At 42.2% G+C, this 20,097-nt stretch overlaps 1 protein-coding gene across 2 annotated transcripts in view; it reads left to right on the plus strand.

The window, feature by feature from the left end:
• Positions 1-18,140, plus strand: part of GDNF (glial cell derived neurotrophic factor) — a 37,907-nt gene extending 19,767 nt beyond the window's left edge. Inside the window, exons 2-3 of one of the 2 annotated variants that reach the window (XM_042453821.1) lie at positions 193-390; positions 17,425-18,140. In XM_042453821.1, the coding sequence (XP_042309755.1) occupies positions 219-390; positions 17,425-17,918 (666 nt within the window). In that variant the 5' untranslated portion in view covers positions 193-218 and the 3' untranslated portion in view covers positions 17,919-18,140. The remainder of the gene's footprint in view (positions 1-192; positions 391-17,424) is intronic. The other variant, XM_042453822.1, reaches the window with a different exon arrangement.
• The last annotated feature ends 1,957 nt before the right edge of the window (positions 18,141-20,097 follow it).

Here is a 20,097-nt window from a genome sequence, read left to right on the forward strand (position 1 = left end):
AACACAAGCTGAGTGCTTTGCTTAGTATTAGGCGGAATGTGAAAATGCCAGGGTTCTTCTATCATGGAGTGGGGTTGGCAGTTTACAAAAGGCTGGCTAGATGAAGGTAGAAGAGAGTACAGGAGCATGAGTAGTATGGGTGGAGATCAGAAAAAAGAGGCAAAAACTAATGTCCTGTCTCCCCTTTGCCAGGGTCCTGCGCTGGAAGGGAATCTAAGATGAAGTTATGGGATGTGGTGGCTGTCTGCGTGGTGGTGCTGAACACAATCTCAACCTTTCCTCTTCCTGCTGGTAAGACACCTCCCGGGAAGGCCAACTCAGTACTAAAGAGGACTGAAGAGGAACAAACCTCCAACAGACTGCTGACTCCCTCCGCTGGCCAAATGAACTGTAAGGAAATAAAGTTCCCTTTCCTCATTTCTGCTCACTCATCATCTTTCCCATGAGAATGCTTTCTGTTGCCTTGGCACCAGTTCAGTCCAAATAGCCAGCTCCCCTGCAATGTTTTCTATTTTCCCTGCCCAAAGACAAAGAGTGTGCTAATATTAAAGGCAGATAGATAACAAACACCACCAATGGCTTGGCCCACAGTCCTGATCGTGCAGAAGCCATTGGTCATCAAGAGGACTAGCCTGACCTTTTCATCCACTATGACACTGTCATCCCGTTGGCATCCATGGAGCCTGGAGATTATGCATGGAAGCTGGTGCTTGAAATGAATGCAAAGACCATTTTAAGTAAAAGGAAATATGCTTATCATAGGAACTCTTGTCTGGAATGAGAGAGAAGGGGGAGATATAACTGAGAAGTCACAGATAGCTAGAGAATGTTTCAGATCAAGGTTGAGAAGAAGTGTACTCAACCTGGAAATATTAGTTCTACGTAAGGAAGAAACAGACTGAGCAAGACGAGGGGATAACGTCCTTTGCTATCTGTCACTGTGACCCTTACCCACTGTAGACACATAGTCCTTTGTACAGGTATGGTTGTACTCTTGCTTTCTACAGGACCAAGGACCCTGAGGATTTGAAAATCAATTTATAAATATAAAAATAAAATATGGAGTATATCTATACCACAAACCTAAATTGATTTAATATTAGTTTGTCTCCCCAGCAAACTCTTGGAACTATGGTTCTTTTTGGGTGCTGAGTAAAAGCTTGCAGAGATGGAGCTTGGAATGAGGGCAGATATGTGAATGCCCGGGGGGGGGGGGGGAAAAGAAAAAAAGGGGGGGGGACATTGTCCTAGCCCCCTGCAAAAGACAGGGGCCAGAATTCATTATTGCAGTTACAAATGTATAACCTTGAGTTATGCATTCATGATTAGTTCATATTCCTATATAGTTTAATAAATCAATCCTCAATCCCTATATAGTTGAAGAAAACTATGTAGGGACTGTAAAAGTCCCCCAGCAGCTACATCTAAAATAGATATTTTGTAAAAATGTTGATTTCAAGGCTGTTGAAATCTATCCTATTCTCAGGTATCTCCAGCAGAAAATAATTGCAGTTTGAAAGGCCATGCAGTTTATTCCATGATTCCTGAACTGCTAAGGGTGGGAAACTGCACTTTAACTTTGTGATACAAACCTGCAACTCCTTTGCGCACACTTTGGACTGGATACAGTTTAGCAAAGCCCTACTGACTTTGCTAGTCTTAACTGGGAAGAAATCCAATAACTTCACTTTTAACTGGGCTGTTTATTGAGCTGACAGATGGTTTAAGTAGTTTATGGATTTTAGCCATAATGCCATCTATTTTGATTTTTTGTAAGTCGACAAATCTAGTGTTAAAGTATATTATAGTGCACTAAACTGAAGTTTATTAAAAAAAACCTCAATTTGCAAGTAATTGATTGAGAACAACAGTCTAGATTGACGTTAATTCTGTAGACAGCCAAGTTGCTGAAAAATCTGTCATTGGATGGAAGTTGCAATCCACAAATCACTTACTTTTGAGATGCACCAGTGACTACTTCTGATTATGGACTTTACTCTGACATAAATCCCACTGAATTCAATCAGGCCCTGTTCTAAGGAAATGAGTATAGAATTGCAGCCTTTGTTTGCAGTCTGATTCACATTTCCTTATGAAACCCGTTGAGATTTATATGATGACTTATTTATCTGAATTTGCAGTATTATTTTCTCTGAGTAAATAAAGTTGAGCTGTTCACAACTTCCCCTTCTCTATGTACACCAAAAGCATGGAGAGGGCAATAGGATAGAACCTGCAAATTCTGGCCCCAGTGTGAATTCAGTGAGACAACTTTGTATATCTTGGAGTTTGGAAAAATTAATTGTTTGAACTACAACTGGCCAAGCTGGCTGGGAGATTCTGGAAATGTACTTCAAAAAGCATATTTTTCAAGCACTGATTCACACATGGAAGCAACAATCCTGATCTTCCCAGAGCTTCAGATACCATGGATACTTGTTGTAATAGAGATCCCTTTCATTTGCTCTTCCAAATGTATAGATGGCACAGGGTTGGCTGCATGTTTCAGCTGTGACGCCATTAGTTTTATTTATTTTTGTTTGCTTGCTTGGTTGTTTGAGTCTTTCCCCGCCCTTGTACCTCAGGGTGGCTGGCAGTATTACATTAAAACTATAGTTCAAATCACAAATAATAAAATGCAAACTATATACTAAAAAGCAATACAAAGAGCAGCAGTCAAGGACAAATCAATTACAGTGGATCCTAGAGACCCAGCTTGGCATAGTGGTTTGAGTGCTGGACTACATTTCTGGAGACCAGGGCTCGATTTCCCACTCAGCCATGAAATCCACTGGGTAATGTTGGGCAAGTCACACTCTCTCAGCCTCAGGGGAAGGTAATGGCAAATCTCCTCTGAATGAATCTTGGCCAGAAAATCCCATGATAGGTTTGCCTTAGGGTTGCCATATATCAGAAACTAGTTGAAGGCACGTGTGCACCTGCACACGCACACAAACACACTCTTGGCATTTGCTGGGGTTGCGTTCCAGAACCCCCCATGGATAACAAAATCCATGTTCAATATACAGTGGCATAGTAAGCTGGTGTTCCTAATGTTAAATGGTAAAATCAAGGTTTGCTTTTTGGAATTTATATTTAAAATATTTTTAAACTGAGGCTTCTTGGATACAGAGGGCTGACTGTGGTTACATTATTTCTCCATAATCTCTGCAAATCAATGGCTGAGATTATGCATCAAAGGCATAACTTTACGATGAGGGAGCTACATCACTGATACACACTGCAGCCCTGATCTGGCCTTTGGAGGCCGCAAAAACAAGCCGCAAAAAGTGGCTCAATTTTGTGCCCTCCAAAGGGCAGCATAGCCATGGCCGCATGGCTGTATTGTTCCCCTTTGGCGCTGTGTTATCTGGACGCAGCACTGGAGGTGCATCATGATGCCACACACCTTCTGGAGTGACACACGGCATCATGGCACCCTGGGGGGGGTGGAGTTGGGACATGTGGCATCAGCACGCTGCACCCTGACTCTGCCCACAGGCCAGCCTTTCAGGCCCGTCTGTATAGGGCCTATGTCTCCATCCTCCTCCTAAGAATACATTGTAATATATTGTGCAATGCACAGTTCAGCTATATCTAATCATAAGTTAGTTTATGAAGATTCATCTTCCCAAAAGAATACCAGCCAATATGTTTTCAACTGGCACCTGGAAGATTGATGTGTAGAAGACAGCGAGATCTCTAATGGAAAAGAATTCCATAACTGGAGTGTGATGATCAATAAATCCATGCTACCTATATCTGCCAGCCACTCTGTTTAATCCTACATGCTCTTTTGTCCTGTTTCACTATCTACTCCCTCTTTTTATAGACAACTATTGCTGTAATTTGACAATGTTAGAAAACAGGTGTAAAGACTTTTTAATGTGGGCACTGACTGTGCTGTTTTCATAGAAAGGTTGGTGAGAATGATATCACAAACAGAGACTGGGCAAATTACTTTTTTGGACCACAACTTTCAGAATCATGTGATACCCATGGTAGCTGGAGGATCTGAGGAGCTATAGTACAGAAAGTAAAATTTCCAAGATCTGGTCACAAATCAAGTTCAAAGTGTGTCAATCTAGTACAGGAAGATATGCAGACTATTGTATCTTGGACCAGTTTTGCTTCTGGGCTAGTAAACCAGAGAGAAGGCCTGCACAGAGCATAAGGAAAGGAAGTAAGTAGGCAGGAGTACAAATTGCAGTAAATCAGGATCTCAAGCATCCTCATCCACATAGACTCACTCTCTGTTCCGCAGGCCACCCATGGCCTTTGTAGCATATAGGGCACTGTGCTCCCAGGGTGGTTTTGTTGTTGTTGCAAAGTATACACAGTAGACTCCACTATTGCTTTCCTGTGAGAGGATTCTCAGGCTGCTTTAGCCTCTTCAGCATCTTCCCAGCAGATGGAAAACCACATTTGCATTCTTCCTTTTTCTGCCTTGTCTGTTCCTCTTTCTTTTTCTTCCCGCAGGAATCTTTCCTGGGTTTCCCTCTTCACATTTTGGAAGGAAGCCATTTTTCTTCTTCTAGGAATGATGAAAATTGGCCAAATGATTTAACTTTCACTATTCCTGTCTCTTCCCATCCCATTCACCCTCTTCCCAGTGCATAATACGTACATGGTTGAGTCACTGGCGAGTGCCTGTCTGTGTTCTGTTGAAACCCTTACAGAAAAGGAGGTTGTATATATTTTCAAATTTCTCTTTGGTGACTACAGCTGGCCATGTGAAGACACAAGGACTTAGCCAAGGGAGGAGTCCAGGGGGTCCAGACCCCCCATTCCGTTATATACAATGAATGGTGTGTGCCACTGCACTGCCATACCCAAACCCCATTATAATGGTGGCACTTAGTCTGGACCCCCCCTTCCCAAAATCCTGGCTACGTCCCTGGAAGACATCATTGAGCTACAGTAGCCTCCCACCACCCTTATTGGCATCCCACGCCTGATGAATTACTGAAATCTGCTGGGTTCCTCCAGAGGTCTCAATGGATGATGTAACCATTGTTTCCAGCTACAGGGGCCTAGCCCGATACTTCTCCAATTCTCCCTCTGCTTTCTACCAGCCACAGAATGACCATGGGAAGAGGACTGCAGTGGCTCACCAATAAATCTAGGGGAGGCCAGGGATAAGTCAGGTCATTGTAGAAGGTGGAAGGGAATACCAAGCTCCACAAGAGCCCCCCAGAAATAATAATAATAATAATAATAATAATAATAATAATAATAATAATAATAATTTATTTATGTTTTCCAGCCTCTCCCAATGGATCGAAGTGGGGTTACAGACTACTTGAAATTGTACAAAACATACAGTACAATTCACACACATGTAAACCATTAAAACCATTAATTCCTTAAAAACATCAACAATTACCAATTAATAAATTCAACAGACATAGACGACAGAAAATTCTTGGTCATGTCATATCAGGGGGGTATGCTCGATGGAAAAGTTCAATTTTAACTGCCTTTCTGAATGACTCCAGGGAGGTTATCAAGCGAATCTCCTCTGGGAGGCTATTCCACAATCTTGGAGCCGCTGTAGTAAAGGCCCTTTGCAAGGTTGACACATATTTAGTAGACGTTGTTTCCATTAATTTTTTTCCTGGTGTTCTAAGAGTGTGGGGCAGATTATATAGGGAGATGCTATCCCACAAGTAACCTGGGCCCAAGCCATATAGTGCTTTAAAGGTAATAACCAACACCTTGTACTGTGCCCGGAAGCGAATGGGAAGCCAATGAAGATCTTTCAAGATAGATGTTATATGGTCAAACCTAGATGAACCGGTGACCAATCTGGCTGCCATATTTTGTACTAATTGAAGCCTCCGAACTTGGTACAAGGGTAGCCCCATGTAGAGTGCATTACAGAAATCTAACCGAGAGATTACCAGAGCATGTACCACAGTTTCAAGGTCCCTTCGGTCTAGGTAGGGTTGCAGTTGACGTATCAGCCGAAGCTGATAGCAAGCACTTCTGGCCATCGCATCTACCTGAGATGTCAATTGCAGGGACGAGTCCAGAAGTACTCCTAGACTGTGAACTTTGTCCTTCATGGGAAGTGTGACCCCATCCAGGACAGGTTGGCAAAATTCCTTCCTTAGACCTGAGGGACCTATCACCAGTACTTCCGTTTTCTCTGGATTCAATCTGAGTCTGTTTTCCCTCATCCAGCCCATTACCGACTCTAGGCAGGCATTCAGAGGGGAGATGCCATCCTTTGACACAGTCGGAGACATAGAGAAACATATTTGGGTGTCATCAGCATATTGATAACACCACGCCCCATACCTCCGAATGATCTCTCCCAGTGGTTTCATGTAAATGTTAAATAGCATGGGAGACAGAACGGCACCTTGGGGGACGCCAGATGTCAGCTCCCTCTTAGAGGAGCAGCTGTCTCCCAGCTTCACCATCTGGAATCTACCTGAGAGGTAGGATCGGAACCACTGGAGTGCTGTGCCCCTGATACCCAGCTCCCTCAGGCATTCCAGAAGGATACCATGGTCGATGGTATCGAAAGCCGCTGAGATATCCAAGAGCACCAACAAGGCCACACTTCCCCTGTCGATGCCCAGACGGAGATCAAATGACATGCACAGCCATAAGGTCACTTACTCCTATTTGTCCCACTAACGGGAAGCTAGTTACATTACTGCATGTGGCTTTTTAACTATAAGTACACAAAGAAAGGAGCAGTTTTGGCCTCCAATCTGTAGCTGCCCTGTCCCCCACCCATCTCTTCATTCACAGGGGAAAACCCTTGAATGGCCTGGCAATCATGCAGCTCCCCAAGTGCGAAATGTCACTCCCGGGGCAGTTGTGTGATTGCCAGGCATGTGGTATCAGTGTCCCTGTCTCTTCCTTTGCCCCCCTCCCCATTACTATTCTGAAGTCCCTTGGTTTTTTCTATTTATTTATTTATTTTCTTTCCCCTTTTTTACTACTTAAAGCATCAGTTGGGTCAGCAGAGCTCTGGAATTGCACTAAAGGAGAGCATAGTGGGATGCAGATGAAAGAGGTGCTATAATAGCTGCCTGGAAATCAGCATGTTCTTATTTTATTTTTACTTGGGTGACTGCTGTGAGAAAGGGACTTGTGCGGAAGAGCCCTATGTCTCTTGTACTTGCATAGTGCACTTTTTTGCCATGGTCTGTAGGTGACCAGTGGAGAGCTGCTAGAGAAAACAGCTTTTCCAGCTTCTGTGCTACTTCATGGTTGGCAGGGCATCTTCATCTCCTGATAGAGATTGCTGTTGTGCCTCCCTTTGACTGGCAATAGACACATCAAAGCCTCACATATAAGGCTTGTCCAGGACAGAGGCAAACAGCTGTGGCATGATCAAAGCAGGCCCAGCTGTTCTTGTTCCATCCTCAGCTTGTATAGCTAAGTCAGGCTGGAGTCCAGGGTTGAAGGAACATAGGACACCATCTGTGGGAGATATCTCCCGTGGCTCTGATCCCCTGGTATTGATTCTTATGATTTCTGGCCATGGCTTTTCTGCACTATGATTCTGTGCCTCCATCCACCTGGTTTGGCTTTTGACCTCTGGACTGTTTGAATTCCTGCTAGTGGCATTCCTGAGTTATTTAAAACAGTTTTCTCTGCTGCAACAACAGCCATTTTATCCCGTTGCTACTATTGCTGCACCATCTACACCAGCATAATTACACCATTCAACAGGATTGTGGTCTTTCATAATAAGATCTGAATGACATAAGGACCTTCTTATTGTGTTTTTTAATGCACAATTAATTATTGCCCATTTTTGTTGTTGTGTGCCTTCAAGTCATTTCCAATTTGTGGAGAACATAAGGTGAACCTATCATGGGGTTTTCTTGGCAAGATTTGTTCAGAAGAGGTTTGCCCATTGCCTTTCCTTGAGGCTGAGAGTATGTGACTTGCCCATGGTCAGCCAGTGGGTTTCATGGCCAAGTGGGAATTGAACCCTGGTCGCCAGAGTTGTAGGCCAACACTCAAACCACTACATCATTTCATTTCTATACTGTCCTCTTGACAGCTGAAGTTATGTGGTTAAATTATAATTGGGACATATTATTATTATTATTATTATTATTATTATTATTATTATTATTATCATCATCATCATCTCATTCTTCATTTTTCACACATCACTCTGGCTGGTAGAATTTAGGATAAGAAAGAAAGGCTAGTGAAGGTGTGAAAAATAATGACTTTAAAAGATAGAATCGTAGAGTTGGAAGAGACCACAAGGGCCACCCAGTCCAACCCCCTGCCATGCAGGAAATCCAAATCAAAGCATCTCCAACAGATGGCCATCCAGCTTCTGCTTGAAGACCTCCAAGGAAGGAGACTCCACTACACTCCACTGTCGAACAGCCCTTACTGTCAGGAAGTTTGTATGTGATGCTATAACTTGCTTTCCATCCAGTCAGGCTTTGGTTTGTTTCTTTGTCTCTGGAACCTGTTATTCCCCAGAAGGTTGTAGACATATGTGTATAATGGGTGTGTGCACACATATGTAAATTAGCAAAACATTTTCTGAAGGAGTGATTTCTCGATTTATCTCAGTGTGGGATGACTAAAGACTGGTTTGCTATTTTGAAGGGCATGTCTATGGAAAGTTTTTTATTTTTGTTTTAATCACATGAAGTACTGTTTCTGTCTGCACTTTTTATTCTGCACTGAGTGAGCTTAGAAGGTATCCTGTCAGTTATTGGCTGCTGCCATCTAGTCAGTAAAAATTGATCACAAACAGTCACACATGTTCCCAATTCTCCCTTCCCTCTGCATGTTGTTGAATATGTATTATTGTGCCCATAATGAGATTCAGGCCATGTCTTGCCTCTGGCCAGGATACTCCAGGGGCAGCCTAGAGTATCCTGGAACCAAAACTGCCCTGATCTGCCCCCATTACCTCTGTTCTTGTGCTACCATGGCTGTCTACATAGGCATCCCACAGGGCCACCCAGTGCATCCACCATGGTGACAGGTTTTCCACTTCTGAGGCCAGAACAAGCCACCCAGCAATGGTCAGATGATGGGCACCTTGTTCTGATTTCAGAATAAGTGACCCATGGGACTGGCGGATGCACTCAGTGGCCAATACAGCTGCCACAGTGCAGAAACTAAGGGCTCTGAATCTTCCTGCAAAATCCGGAGCAATAGCTAAGGGTTTCTTTACTCCTTTTTAAGTATGTTAAACCCTGGTTCTGGTGGAGAACATGCCAGATGTTTTCCGGAGTGCTCACACCAGAACCAGGGTTTGGGCTGTATGTCATCTGAACAGGGTGACATCAGAACAGGGAGGAAATGGACCTTTTGGCCCATATAGACAAGGCCTCAGATCCTATGAGTTATAACAGAAGCACAATTTTGACAAGCAGGTGGTCTTACTGAGCCCCCCCCCCCACTGCTTTACAACGTCTCTCTAGTGAACATGTCAGTTTTTTCCAGTCAAGAAAGAAAATCTTACTGTTACATTGCAGATCTTTTGAGACTCAATTTATAGCTCTACCTAGGTTATACCTATGTTGTCCTATCACATCATTGTGTTAAAACCAGGGTAGCCCAGAACATCTCCTTGTATAAACATTCTTGAAAATACACAGATACTGTCTGTGGAAAGCCAACAGAAATATAGGGTCTCTGATCTTGTATTCCTATGTCAACATGGCTTGGTCATCTTATAGATGACTAAACTGCCACTAAACTGCTATTTTCTGCAACATTGAACTCTCAGATTTTGCAAAATAATCAGGTTTTGGATTACTGTGTAGGTGTTCCAAATTATTTGTAGGCTCAGCCTACTTATTCAAAAGTAACATTTATGGTTCATAATCTTGACTGCAGAATTCTGGATGCATTACAAAATGTGGGTATAAGGTATAAACAAGTTTAATTGAACCATTCTTACCCTGGAACATATGTAGAATACTTGTGAGGATCTAACCCTGGAACATATGTAGAATTCTTGTGAGGAGAAGAGACAGACAGATGGCAGCATTTCCTACAAGTGCTTCATCTGCCTTCTCTTTTGTGCCATGCATAGGTAGCATGCCATCCAATGTTTGCATGTTGGTGGGAAAATAAAGCATGTGCCTCAAAAGTAGGGGTAATTGCATGGAAGAGCAGGTCTGGCACACAGCGGTAGTCAATGTCTGCTTATGGCATGACAGGTACAGCTGGTGAAAGGTGCATCTTTGTGCAGCATTCTGGCCTATGTGCAGAGAACCGCCAGAAATGGTGCTGATCAGCTCTTTGGCACGTGGAGACCGAACTAAATCCAGCGCTTCCACTCCCCCAAATAGCTGACTGGCACTCTCGGCAATTTCCTGACACGCAGCCCCAGCAGCTGGATCAAGGGAAAGAACTGCATGCGCAGCACCCGTTTGCCCCCGTGATTCCTTCTCCAACTAGGGATATGCTTCCACATGGGTACGCCCCATAGTTGTTTGATCGGGCAGATAAAAATACCCTACTCACTTCCGGAGTGAGATACTGCTTATGTTTAGAAAAGTAAGCTTCAAAGTGAGGATTTGAACTTTGGTTTCCAATATCCACATTCAATATGCTTTATGTACTTTTGTTTAAATCCAGGCCTGCCCCAGTTATATCCAAAGCCATTTTTAGAGCAAAGGGGACACATGGATTGGGTGGGCTAAGTTTTCCTCTCTCTCTTACAGCCTTGTCTTTTCTAGCATCATTTATCACTCAATTGAGGTCTGATACCTGGAGGTAAATGGGAAGCACTGGAAGACTTCAGCTTCTCTCACCTGTGTCTCTTTTTTCCTCTTAAAAGGCACATCTTCCATTGTAATCACATTTCATATGCAGTTGGGAGTAGTTCTAGATTTTTTTAAAAAAATCTGCTGTTGTTAAATGTAGATTGAGGGTTAAACATGAACCATGTAAATGTACACTTCCCTGTTTTATTATTTTTGTTTAAAATAAGGGTCAGTTATGCAGAACTGTGACCTTTTATTTAATTTACATGGTGTTCTAAAAGTGCAAAGGACTATACTGGCTTTATCACAACCATAATGTAATGGCTACTACCAGTTCACTGATAGAGATTTTAAGTTGATCAACAGCTTTGGCTTTGCACCCAAATCTTTTAGACTTTAAGTTTCCCACACCACCTGCACTATTTTATATCCACATGAAAAGTTGCATGAGATTTTGTGCATGCCTGTCCCAGCAATGTGAATATTTGTGGGGGTTTTGCCTAGTACACATAAAATTGCAAGCAAAAATTTTAATGTTATTTTCACCAATGCGTGTATTTTCATCTGTAGCATCCCCTCCAAAATGTAAATGTTTGTGCACATTGTTAGTTTGAAGAATCCCATTACAATACTGTTATTTGGAAAAGAGTGAAATTTGAAGCATGACATGGAACCTTATCGCACTCACAGTTTTCTCGTTCCGTTCCTGTTGACAAGGTGGACAGATCAGGAAATGGGCTGACGACGAATGATATTGCATTAAGTCTTCTTAGCGTTATGTGAACGCGAAAAGAATTATCGCTATCGCACACCGCTAACGGAGAAAACGGCCTGTTGTCGTTTTTGGACGTCGCTGTGAACGGATATCACCGCACAGCCAGGTCCCATCCCAATGACGCCCCGACCATCCCTTGTCTTTGCGCATGCGCAGTTTACAAAGAAAATTGTGCGCGGTTTTCAAAGGAAGCTTGGGGCATTTTCGTTCCCTGTGTGTTCTATCCTAATATGGATTCTCATGTGTTGGTCCTTCTCCATACCATCTCCCGTTACCTGATAACGGAGCAGGAATGGAGAAGAAGGAGGACACTTATGTATAATTAAGGCATACCTACCTTTGTGTTGCCATAATTGTCCTCTATTACCAGGAATAAAATGTAGGACAAAATGTAGAACAAACTGTAGGACAAATACAGCACAAAACTAAGCCCAAAATGTAGGACGCTTCAGAAAAAGGTCCAACATTTTTGGCTTACTTTTGTCCTACATTTGTCCTACAGTTTGGTCTAAAATTTGTCCTACATTTTCTCAATGGTAAAAGAGGACAATTATTCCAAACCTACCATACCTACCTGAAATCTTTTTCTGGTATCAAAAACTGTTTCCTGCTTTATTTTTCATGTAGAGACATGTCTAGATGTTCTATAATTTTGAGGAATGAAAGTCGTTAAAACATCTTGCAAGGGAACCTGGTAAAAGAAAGATATCATGATGGCCCATCATAACTGTAGGGATCGGACGGGGATGCAATTGGAACGCCTAGGATATCGCACACAGAGGATTTTCCATTCTCATAACGTTTACTGATGAGGGAGGACAGAAGAGAATCATCGGGGACATTTTACACGAACGGAACAGAGCGGGAACCCATTGCAAATGTCTCGGTAATGAGGCTATGCGATAAAATCCGTTACGTTCCATTACCATTGAGACCTCGGAACGTTTACAAACATGTGTGCAATAAACTCCATGGTTTCAGTCCATAAGCCCATCCAAAAGTACAAAACCCAGTAATTCACAGTAAAATGCAATTCAGATTACTTTCTGACCCTTCCCAATGCATGATTGTACTAATTACTGTATATCTAGAATTTTAAAATAGCCTATTGTTTTTTTCTCCTCTTATCTGACCAGTCCTAGCTTGAGGCTTCATAGAAGAGGAGAGGTGTCTGAAACAATACTAGCAAAACAACTTAAGCTATATGAGGTTCTGTTTTATTTTTACAGTACCTGTAAGTAGATCACGTATCAGACATATCGGGATATCTTAACATTTCGCCTTGATAAGAAAGGAAAAGAGAGAAAGAGAGAGATGACCCTGGTGACAGTGTCACATTTTGCAGGAATTCTAAGTTATAGGAAAGTCTATTCTCTCTCGTTCTTCTTTGGAAAGGCAGCAAGTAAAATAATGAACCAGAACAGTCATTAATCATTTAAAGATTATTTGACCTCCACAACTTTGATGTTACACTTCATTAATGAGTGCTGCTAATGGGTTTCCATTTCATCAGGGCCTTGTACATTTTGCTGTGAACACTGTAGTTAGTTTTAGATGTCACTTTTAATTGTTGTTCCTGTTAACATTTCAACAGCTGATGAATAAACTGTGGGCCCTTTTTAATAACCACAATTACTGCAAAGGGTCTGTGTGGCCCATCATTATCAACTTCGTAATTCACCTAGCTTTTGGAAACAAGGTAGTCAAGAATGTAGAGAGCAGACAGTTGAGTGGAGTGAGTGGACGAGAGGATTGTGACTTCTTCAATAGGAAACTTCACTGTCTGCCAATATGTTTGGGAGCATAATTCAAAATTCAAAGACCTATACTAGACTGCAGCATGGTGTAGTGGTTTGAGTGTTGGGCATTGGGAGACCAAGGTTCAAATCCCCTCTCAGCCATTGAAACCCACCCTATGATAGGGTCTTAGAGTTGCCATAAGTCAGAAATGACTTGAAAGGATACAACAACAACAACAAAAAGGCTGGACTTAGGATCCCATGACTTTTTGAGAGTTGCATTTATGGTTGTTACTACCAAATGTGACACCCCTCCCCGCAAAAATACCTCTTAAGCCAAGGATTACCCCAGTTGAAGGGTTTTTGAGGCACCGCATATTGAGGTGCTGCAAAATGACAACTGTACTGCTCTCCCAATTGCAGAGCATGTTGAGACAAGCAGCTGCAGCAGAACCCCAAGGAGTCTCTCCAGTTGCCCATCTCAAGAGGCCCTGCAACCAGGAAAGTGCTGCAGACATTGCTTCCCAGCACTGTAGTTGGCAGTGCCATGGAAACCCTTCAGTTGGGGTGCTGCCTAGTTTACAAGATATGGATTTGATGGTGAGGAGTCGCATTGGCAGCAATAGCAAAGGAACTATACTGTTGTAGCAGTGCCTTCAGATGCAGGATCTTGGCCTGTATTTTTCCAGTTTTTAAGAATTTAAGAGTAGACTTTCTTTCAGTGCCACCACCATTTGAAGACATGTCTGATGGGTACTTGAGAGTGGTCCTGTGGTGTTAATTCCCATACTCTGGGATGTCAGGAAAAAGCCACATGGGATATATAGTCACAAGAAATATAATATGTATATGAATGTATTTGAAACTAACATGACACAGCAAAAGTTATTGAATTGTCACACAGGTGTTGTAAGTAATGTAATTAGAAGGTCCTGAAAGCCAAGGACATATGAGACAATGACAAAGTGAAAAGGTGCAAATTGATATCACCTGAGAGTCATTGAGTGGACAGTAATGTATGATGCAATGTGAGGTCTAGATTGAGCCAAGTATGGTATGTCAATCATAATGTATGTACACGCCCAGGAGGTGGCAACTGTATAATGAATAGAGAGACAAATGTCTATATAAGCAATAATGTATGACAATACTTTTTGTGGGTATTGAGGAGTATAGTAGTGTGAGTTTTGTGAGTAGTGAATTGTTTTGTGCATAGTGTATATATTAGAATAAAAGTAGATCTTTTTAAGAAGACTACTGTGTTGACTGGTGTCTTGAGAGCTGAACAAGAACCAGCAGACTGCAGAGAAGATTGGAAGACATCTTCAGCCAATTCTCAGAGCTACTGGTCAAACTGGTTGTTCTTCCGCTGACCAGGGGGGTGAGAGTGAAAGCCAGGAGAAGAGCTGCAACTCCCATCATCCCTAACATGGGATTCCCTGTAAAAGGAGGCTATATTCATCCTGTGTGTGTCATCTGGCAGCCAAAGATATTTCTATACTGTGAGGCTTCTGGTATCTCAGCTAGTCTGTTTTTACTGTGGGTTTACTGTAACTGGGTATTGCTTCTGTCTTTTGATATGTTTTTTATTTCTGTTTTTGGTCAATTGGCTTTTATGATCAAATCAAACTTTTATTATTACTTGTGTATTAGTGTTGTTGGCCACTTGAACACCTTTTCTTTTTATTTAGTGGAAATGCAAGGTACTGTATGCATTTTATATCTGTATCTATCTATAAAGGAGTATTCTTCTTTCATACTATACCATGTGGAAAGATCAAATACCAAGAACAGTTCATAATGACTGCACAGATCTCCAAAGGCCAATGTCTGAAGAATATCTAATTATATTACATGGAGAAGGAGATTATTTTTCCCCTCACAAGGCCTCCTGAAAGGAATGAGAGATGCCCAAGATTATTTTAGCAATTACATGTTGAAAAAGGAAGGGGGGGTCCAAACCTGTCTTCTTCATAAATTATGGTAAACAGTTTTATTCTTTTCAGAAGTAAGGTTGCTTTAGAAAATAGCTCTTAATAAATTACTATTTGAAATGAGCTGAAACTCACTTGAGAGACTAGTAAATAGATTGAAACTGAGCTGTCTGTCGGATTTTGTACTTTCTGAATTCTGTGAAACACTTCCTCACTATTTAAATGAGGATTGGGGAAACTTCCAGAGGTTCCATCCCTGGGATCTTGGGAAGTGACACCCACCTCTGACAAACACACTTTCAAATGCTTGTTTTGAGCAAATACATGTATGTACCGTATGTATTTTGAAAGAAAGTGCAAATTTAAATATATTCAATATACAAATAAAGTCATCCCTCCCAATTCGTGGTCTTGCCATTCATGTCCCTTGGTCTTTCGTGGATGGCAAGCTGGGAGGGACATAATGGCACCCACACCCAAGGCACCTCCCCATTCCAATCAATGAGGCTCCAATATTGATGATTTTCCCAATTCGTGGTGGGGAGGGTCTGAAACGGATCCCCTGTGAATCAGAAGGAATGACTGTAAATATATATGTATATATTAAAAAGATTGCTGTGGCAATGGGATGGAATGATGGCCAAGAATATGAATGAAATTCAAACCAGAAATAAGTAGCTTTCCCCAGCCCTATTCAGGAGTGACTTATTCCAACATTCCTACATTTGCTGGGATGCTGGATAAACAGACAGACTGGTCATTTGCACAAAAAACATTAGACTGGATTACTTTAACTGGTACTATAGTAACTCAGTAGAGAAGCATGAAATCAGGGCCAGTTCAGACTGATGAACATGTTTAATTTCACTAATAAATCTTAATTTTTTGCAACACCTTTTACTGTGGGCCCTCGGTATCCGGTGGGGGTTTGGTTCCAGGACCCCCATGGATACTAAAATCCATTGATTGTCCTCTCATATAAAGTGGCATAGTAAGATGGTGTCCATTATATAAAATAACAGAATCAAGGTTGGCTATTTGGCATGTATATACTTTTGGAATATTTTCAAACCGTGGATAGTTGATTCCATGGAGGAAGAATCCATGGATATGGAAGGCCGGCTGCAGTAACAGCAAAGAAAGGCAAAATAATTCCCAGTTTTGAAATATAGAAGAAATAATGCCTTAAATCATTGTAAATTTGATCATTCATCTATAAACTATTTGATCATAAACCCTCAAATAGTTGTAATGTTAATAGGGCAACTTAGGCAGACATCCCCTTGGGAAGTTACATCATTATAAAGCAACTTACAGTTGTGTAAAGGTGAATCATACTGTTGTGCAATATCTGTATTTAAAGCAGTAAAGGGGAGGCAGTAACAACTCCACTTGGACTATTGCACCAGCAGACCCATCAGGGTGGCCATTGCATAGCATGTTCCAATACACAGTGGGAACCCCCATTGTAGAATGTAACATCTTGCACAGTGGAAACCTCCACTGAGCAACAGGACATTCTGGACAATGGGAGCTCCGCTGTGTATCATCAAAATTCACTAGCATGGTCGTGTATCATATCAGCAATGGCACCTCCATCACTGTAAATTTATGCATCATAACCTCTAATGCAGGAACTCAGCCTTTGCTTTGTTAAGAGCGTAACTTAATTTAAACTTGAAATCATTATCATTCCAAAACTAAGCAATGCAGCAGTAATTTGAAACTATTTTAAATATATTAAAAATACTTGGGAATAATTTTACATCACTTAGATATGTTGGCTCGCATCTTGTTAATGACTTGCATGCCTTGTTACTGACCACTTGCAATAAACAAACTCCCTCACAGCCTTCCTCCTCACAATGTCAGTTTACTGGATGATGGGGAGTGGCAGAAAACCATCTAGCTGTGTTCCTATAGCAGGCTCAGAGCACTGGTGTCATCCTCCAAGACCATGGAGGGTTTCTAAAGATGCCTTATCACTGTGCAACCAGTGATAAGAACATAGCTAGACACTTCTCTGCTGTTTCTGTGGCCTCCACCAGCTAGTAAATTGATATTTTGGGGGAGGGGGCAGAGCAGCTGGAAGACAGGGCTTGGAGTGTGTGAGAGGGGAGATGTTTCATAGTTCTGCCTGTGCAATATGTGTCCCAGTTCAAGAGCTCAGTCACTGTTCGATCAGAGAAGTGGTATAGAACTTGATTGTGTAATAAATAAATAAATAAAATTTCCTTTCTCTCTCTCTAAAACAGCTAATATGCCTGAGGATTATCCCAACCAGTTTGGTGATGTAGTGGATTTTATTCAAGCCACTATAAAAAGACTGAAGCGGTCACCAGATAAACCAACTCCTTTTTTCTCTAAACGGGAAAGAAACAGACAAAATGCAGCCAAGAAGAGTAATAATTCCATCAGCAGAAAGGGACGAAGAAGTCAAAAGGTCAAAAATCGAGATTGTGTCTTAACTGAGATACACTTAAACGTGACTGACTTGGGGTTGGGATATGCAACCAAAGAAGAGCTGATTTTTCGATATTGCAGTGGCTCATGTGAGTCTTCCTCAACCCTGTATGACCAAATTTTAAACAATTTAACCCGAAACAGAAAGTTGGTCAGTGACAAAATCAGACCACAGCCTTGTTGCAGACCCATTGCTTTTGATGATGATGTTTCATTTTTGGACGATGACCTATCAACGTACCATATACTGCAGAAACATTCCGCTAAAAAATGTGGATGCGTCTGACGTCCTTTGTGTTTGGACACTGCTATGATATTGCATTCCTGCTAAAATGGCAAAGAAGGGACCAAAGCTCCCCAGAAGATAGAATGGTGGCTCTGAATGAAGGAAGAGGACCAAGCATACAAGAGAACAGCAGTTGCGGGAGCTTGGTTGATTGAAATCCAGTACAGGATTTTTGGAGAAGATACAACTGTTGGAGGTTTATCACACACTAAAGTCCTACTGGGATAGACTCAGGATCTAAAACTCAAAAATTGATCCTATCACATTGCCCCCTTCCTGGGCAGTAGGCAGCCCATATGCAACCGTGGCAGTGCATATACAATCTAGGTTTCTTTTGCAGCTCTTCAAAGAATGGAAAAATCCCATTCTTGAAAAGGTGCCGGAGAAGCCTGGGTTCCATATGGGCTGCCTACTACCCGGGAACAGGCTGTGCGATAGGATCTGGTTTTTGAGATTTAGATCTCGCCTCTATCCCAGCGGGACTTCAGTGTCGGTGTATGATAATCTCCTTTTTTTCTGCAGGAAAGCAAATAGACATCCGTGCTCAGGGGCAGACATCCAGGATGGATGAAGGTGACTTCCACCATTTGCATGGAGATGATCCACCATGGGCAGATAGTGGCTTAGCAGATGCTTAACAACACAGCCTGTTTGATAAGTTGCTTTATGAGTTACCAAATTAGAATTAACAGTCAGTTACTGCTAGCCTTAACTTCAAAATGTACACCTCTCCATTTAAGAGGGTGGCAAATGGTGGTCATTTAAGGAGTTCATTGTTTATGGGCAGCTAAGCCTTAAGAAAGAGACTGTGGCTGGTGAAATGCGAGAATCTTTAGGTATAATTGCCTTCTTTTCTGCTATTCCCAGTGCAACCGCCTTTGCCAGCAGTCTGTCCCACCAAGACACATGGCTTTCTCTCAAAGAAGTCTATTATTGAGAACTGTAGATTGAACAGATGCAATATCTAGCATTTACCACTAGGGCATTTACCGCTGGGTACAGATGAAGATCCTAAATGCAGAGCAGGCAGGAACATGGAGACAAATCAAGCAACAAGGTAGCAGAAAAGGGATTAGCAGCCATTAGAGTATTGTATTTGAAAGAGGGGAATAATTCATGGGCAGGGGAAATGAAATCTTGCCTAAATACCCTAAAAGCACCAAATTTTATCTAATCTTGGGAGCTAAGCAGGGCAAACCTGGTTAGTACTTGGATGGGAGACCACCAATGAATACAGTGTGCCCTTTGTTTACACAGGGGACCCATTCCGGACTCCCCCGCATAAAACAAATAATGCCTATGCTCGAGCCCCATTTAAATGAATGGGGCTTGTGCATGCGGTGTCGCATACCCACAGGCACATGCCCCATTCATCCCTATGGGACGTGCTGCCCCTTCCTTCCCTCACATATGCTGAAAACCGCATAAAGCGTGCCCACATATGACGTAGGCGCACTGTATCAGATACCATAGGCTACATTTCAGAGGAAGGAACTGGCAAAACCATCTATGAATATTCCTTGCCTAAAAGAAAACCCTATGAAATTAATGTGGTCACCATAAGTCAACAGATGAACTCCAAGCTCTGATGCAAAACTGTGTAATAAATAAGAGAGCTTGGGCACATTTTAGGAAGGTGCAGTTCTTGAAGACTGGCGGCCAGGCACAAATTGAAAACACAGCTTAGAATTCAGTCAGCACACCCTTATAGCTCTGTATTTAAAACTGTAATGTTGGGCAAGCTATTGTTCGTGTTTGCCATCACCAGTTTTCTTGCTGAGGAATGGCTGATAAAATTCTAAGGAACCCCAGGGCTTGAAAAGCAGTAGTTTAAAGAGTCAGTGTTAGAATACACGATTTAGGCTTCCTACTCAGCTTACCCGGGTAGTGGAGGAGTCACCAGTGTGCCCCTGCTTTCTGTACTATAAAGAGAACGTGGAAGTCTCTCCTCTTTGCACAACTAGAGTAGCGAGAGAAGCTTCAGACCATGAAGAAGAAACTCTTGCTGCAGCTTCTCCTGACATGCATGGGAAAACTTTCAGAAAATTGGTTAATGCTGGCTTGGAGAAGGGCCAGGCACAGATGTCTCCCACATGGTTATGGGGCTTCTCGTGTTACCTGGTGGGACAGGAAGTAGTGGCACTTCTGAAGTTCTCACACCACTGGAGTAACATGAGTA

This window comes from Sceloporus undulatus, chromosome 2 (genome assembly GCF_019175285.1).
Source record: "Sceloporus undulatus isolate JIND9_A2432 ecotype Alabama chromosome 2, SceUnd_v1.1, whole genome shotgun sequence".
Taxonomy (NCBI): domain Eukaryota; kingdom Metazoa; phylum Chordata; class Lepidosauria; order Squamata; family Phrynosomatidae; genus Sceloporus; species Sceloporus undulatus.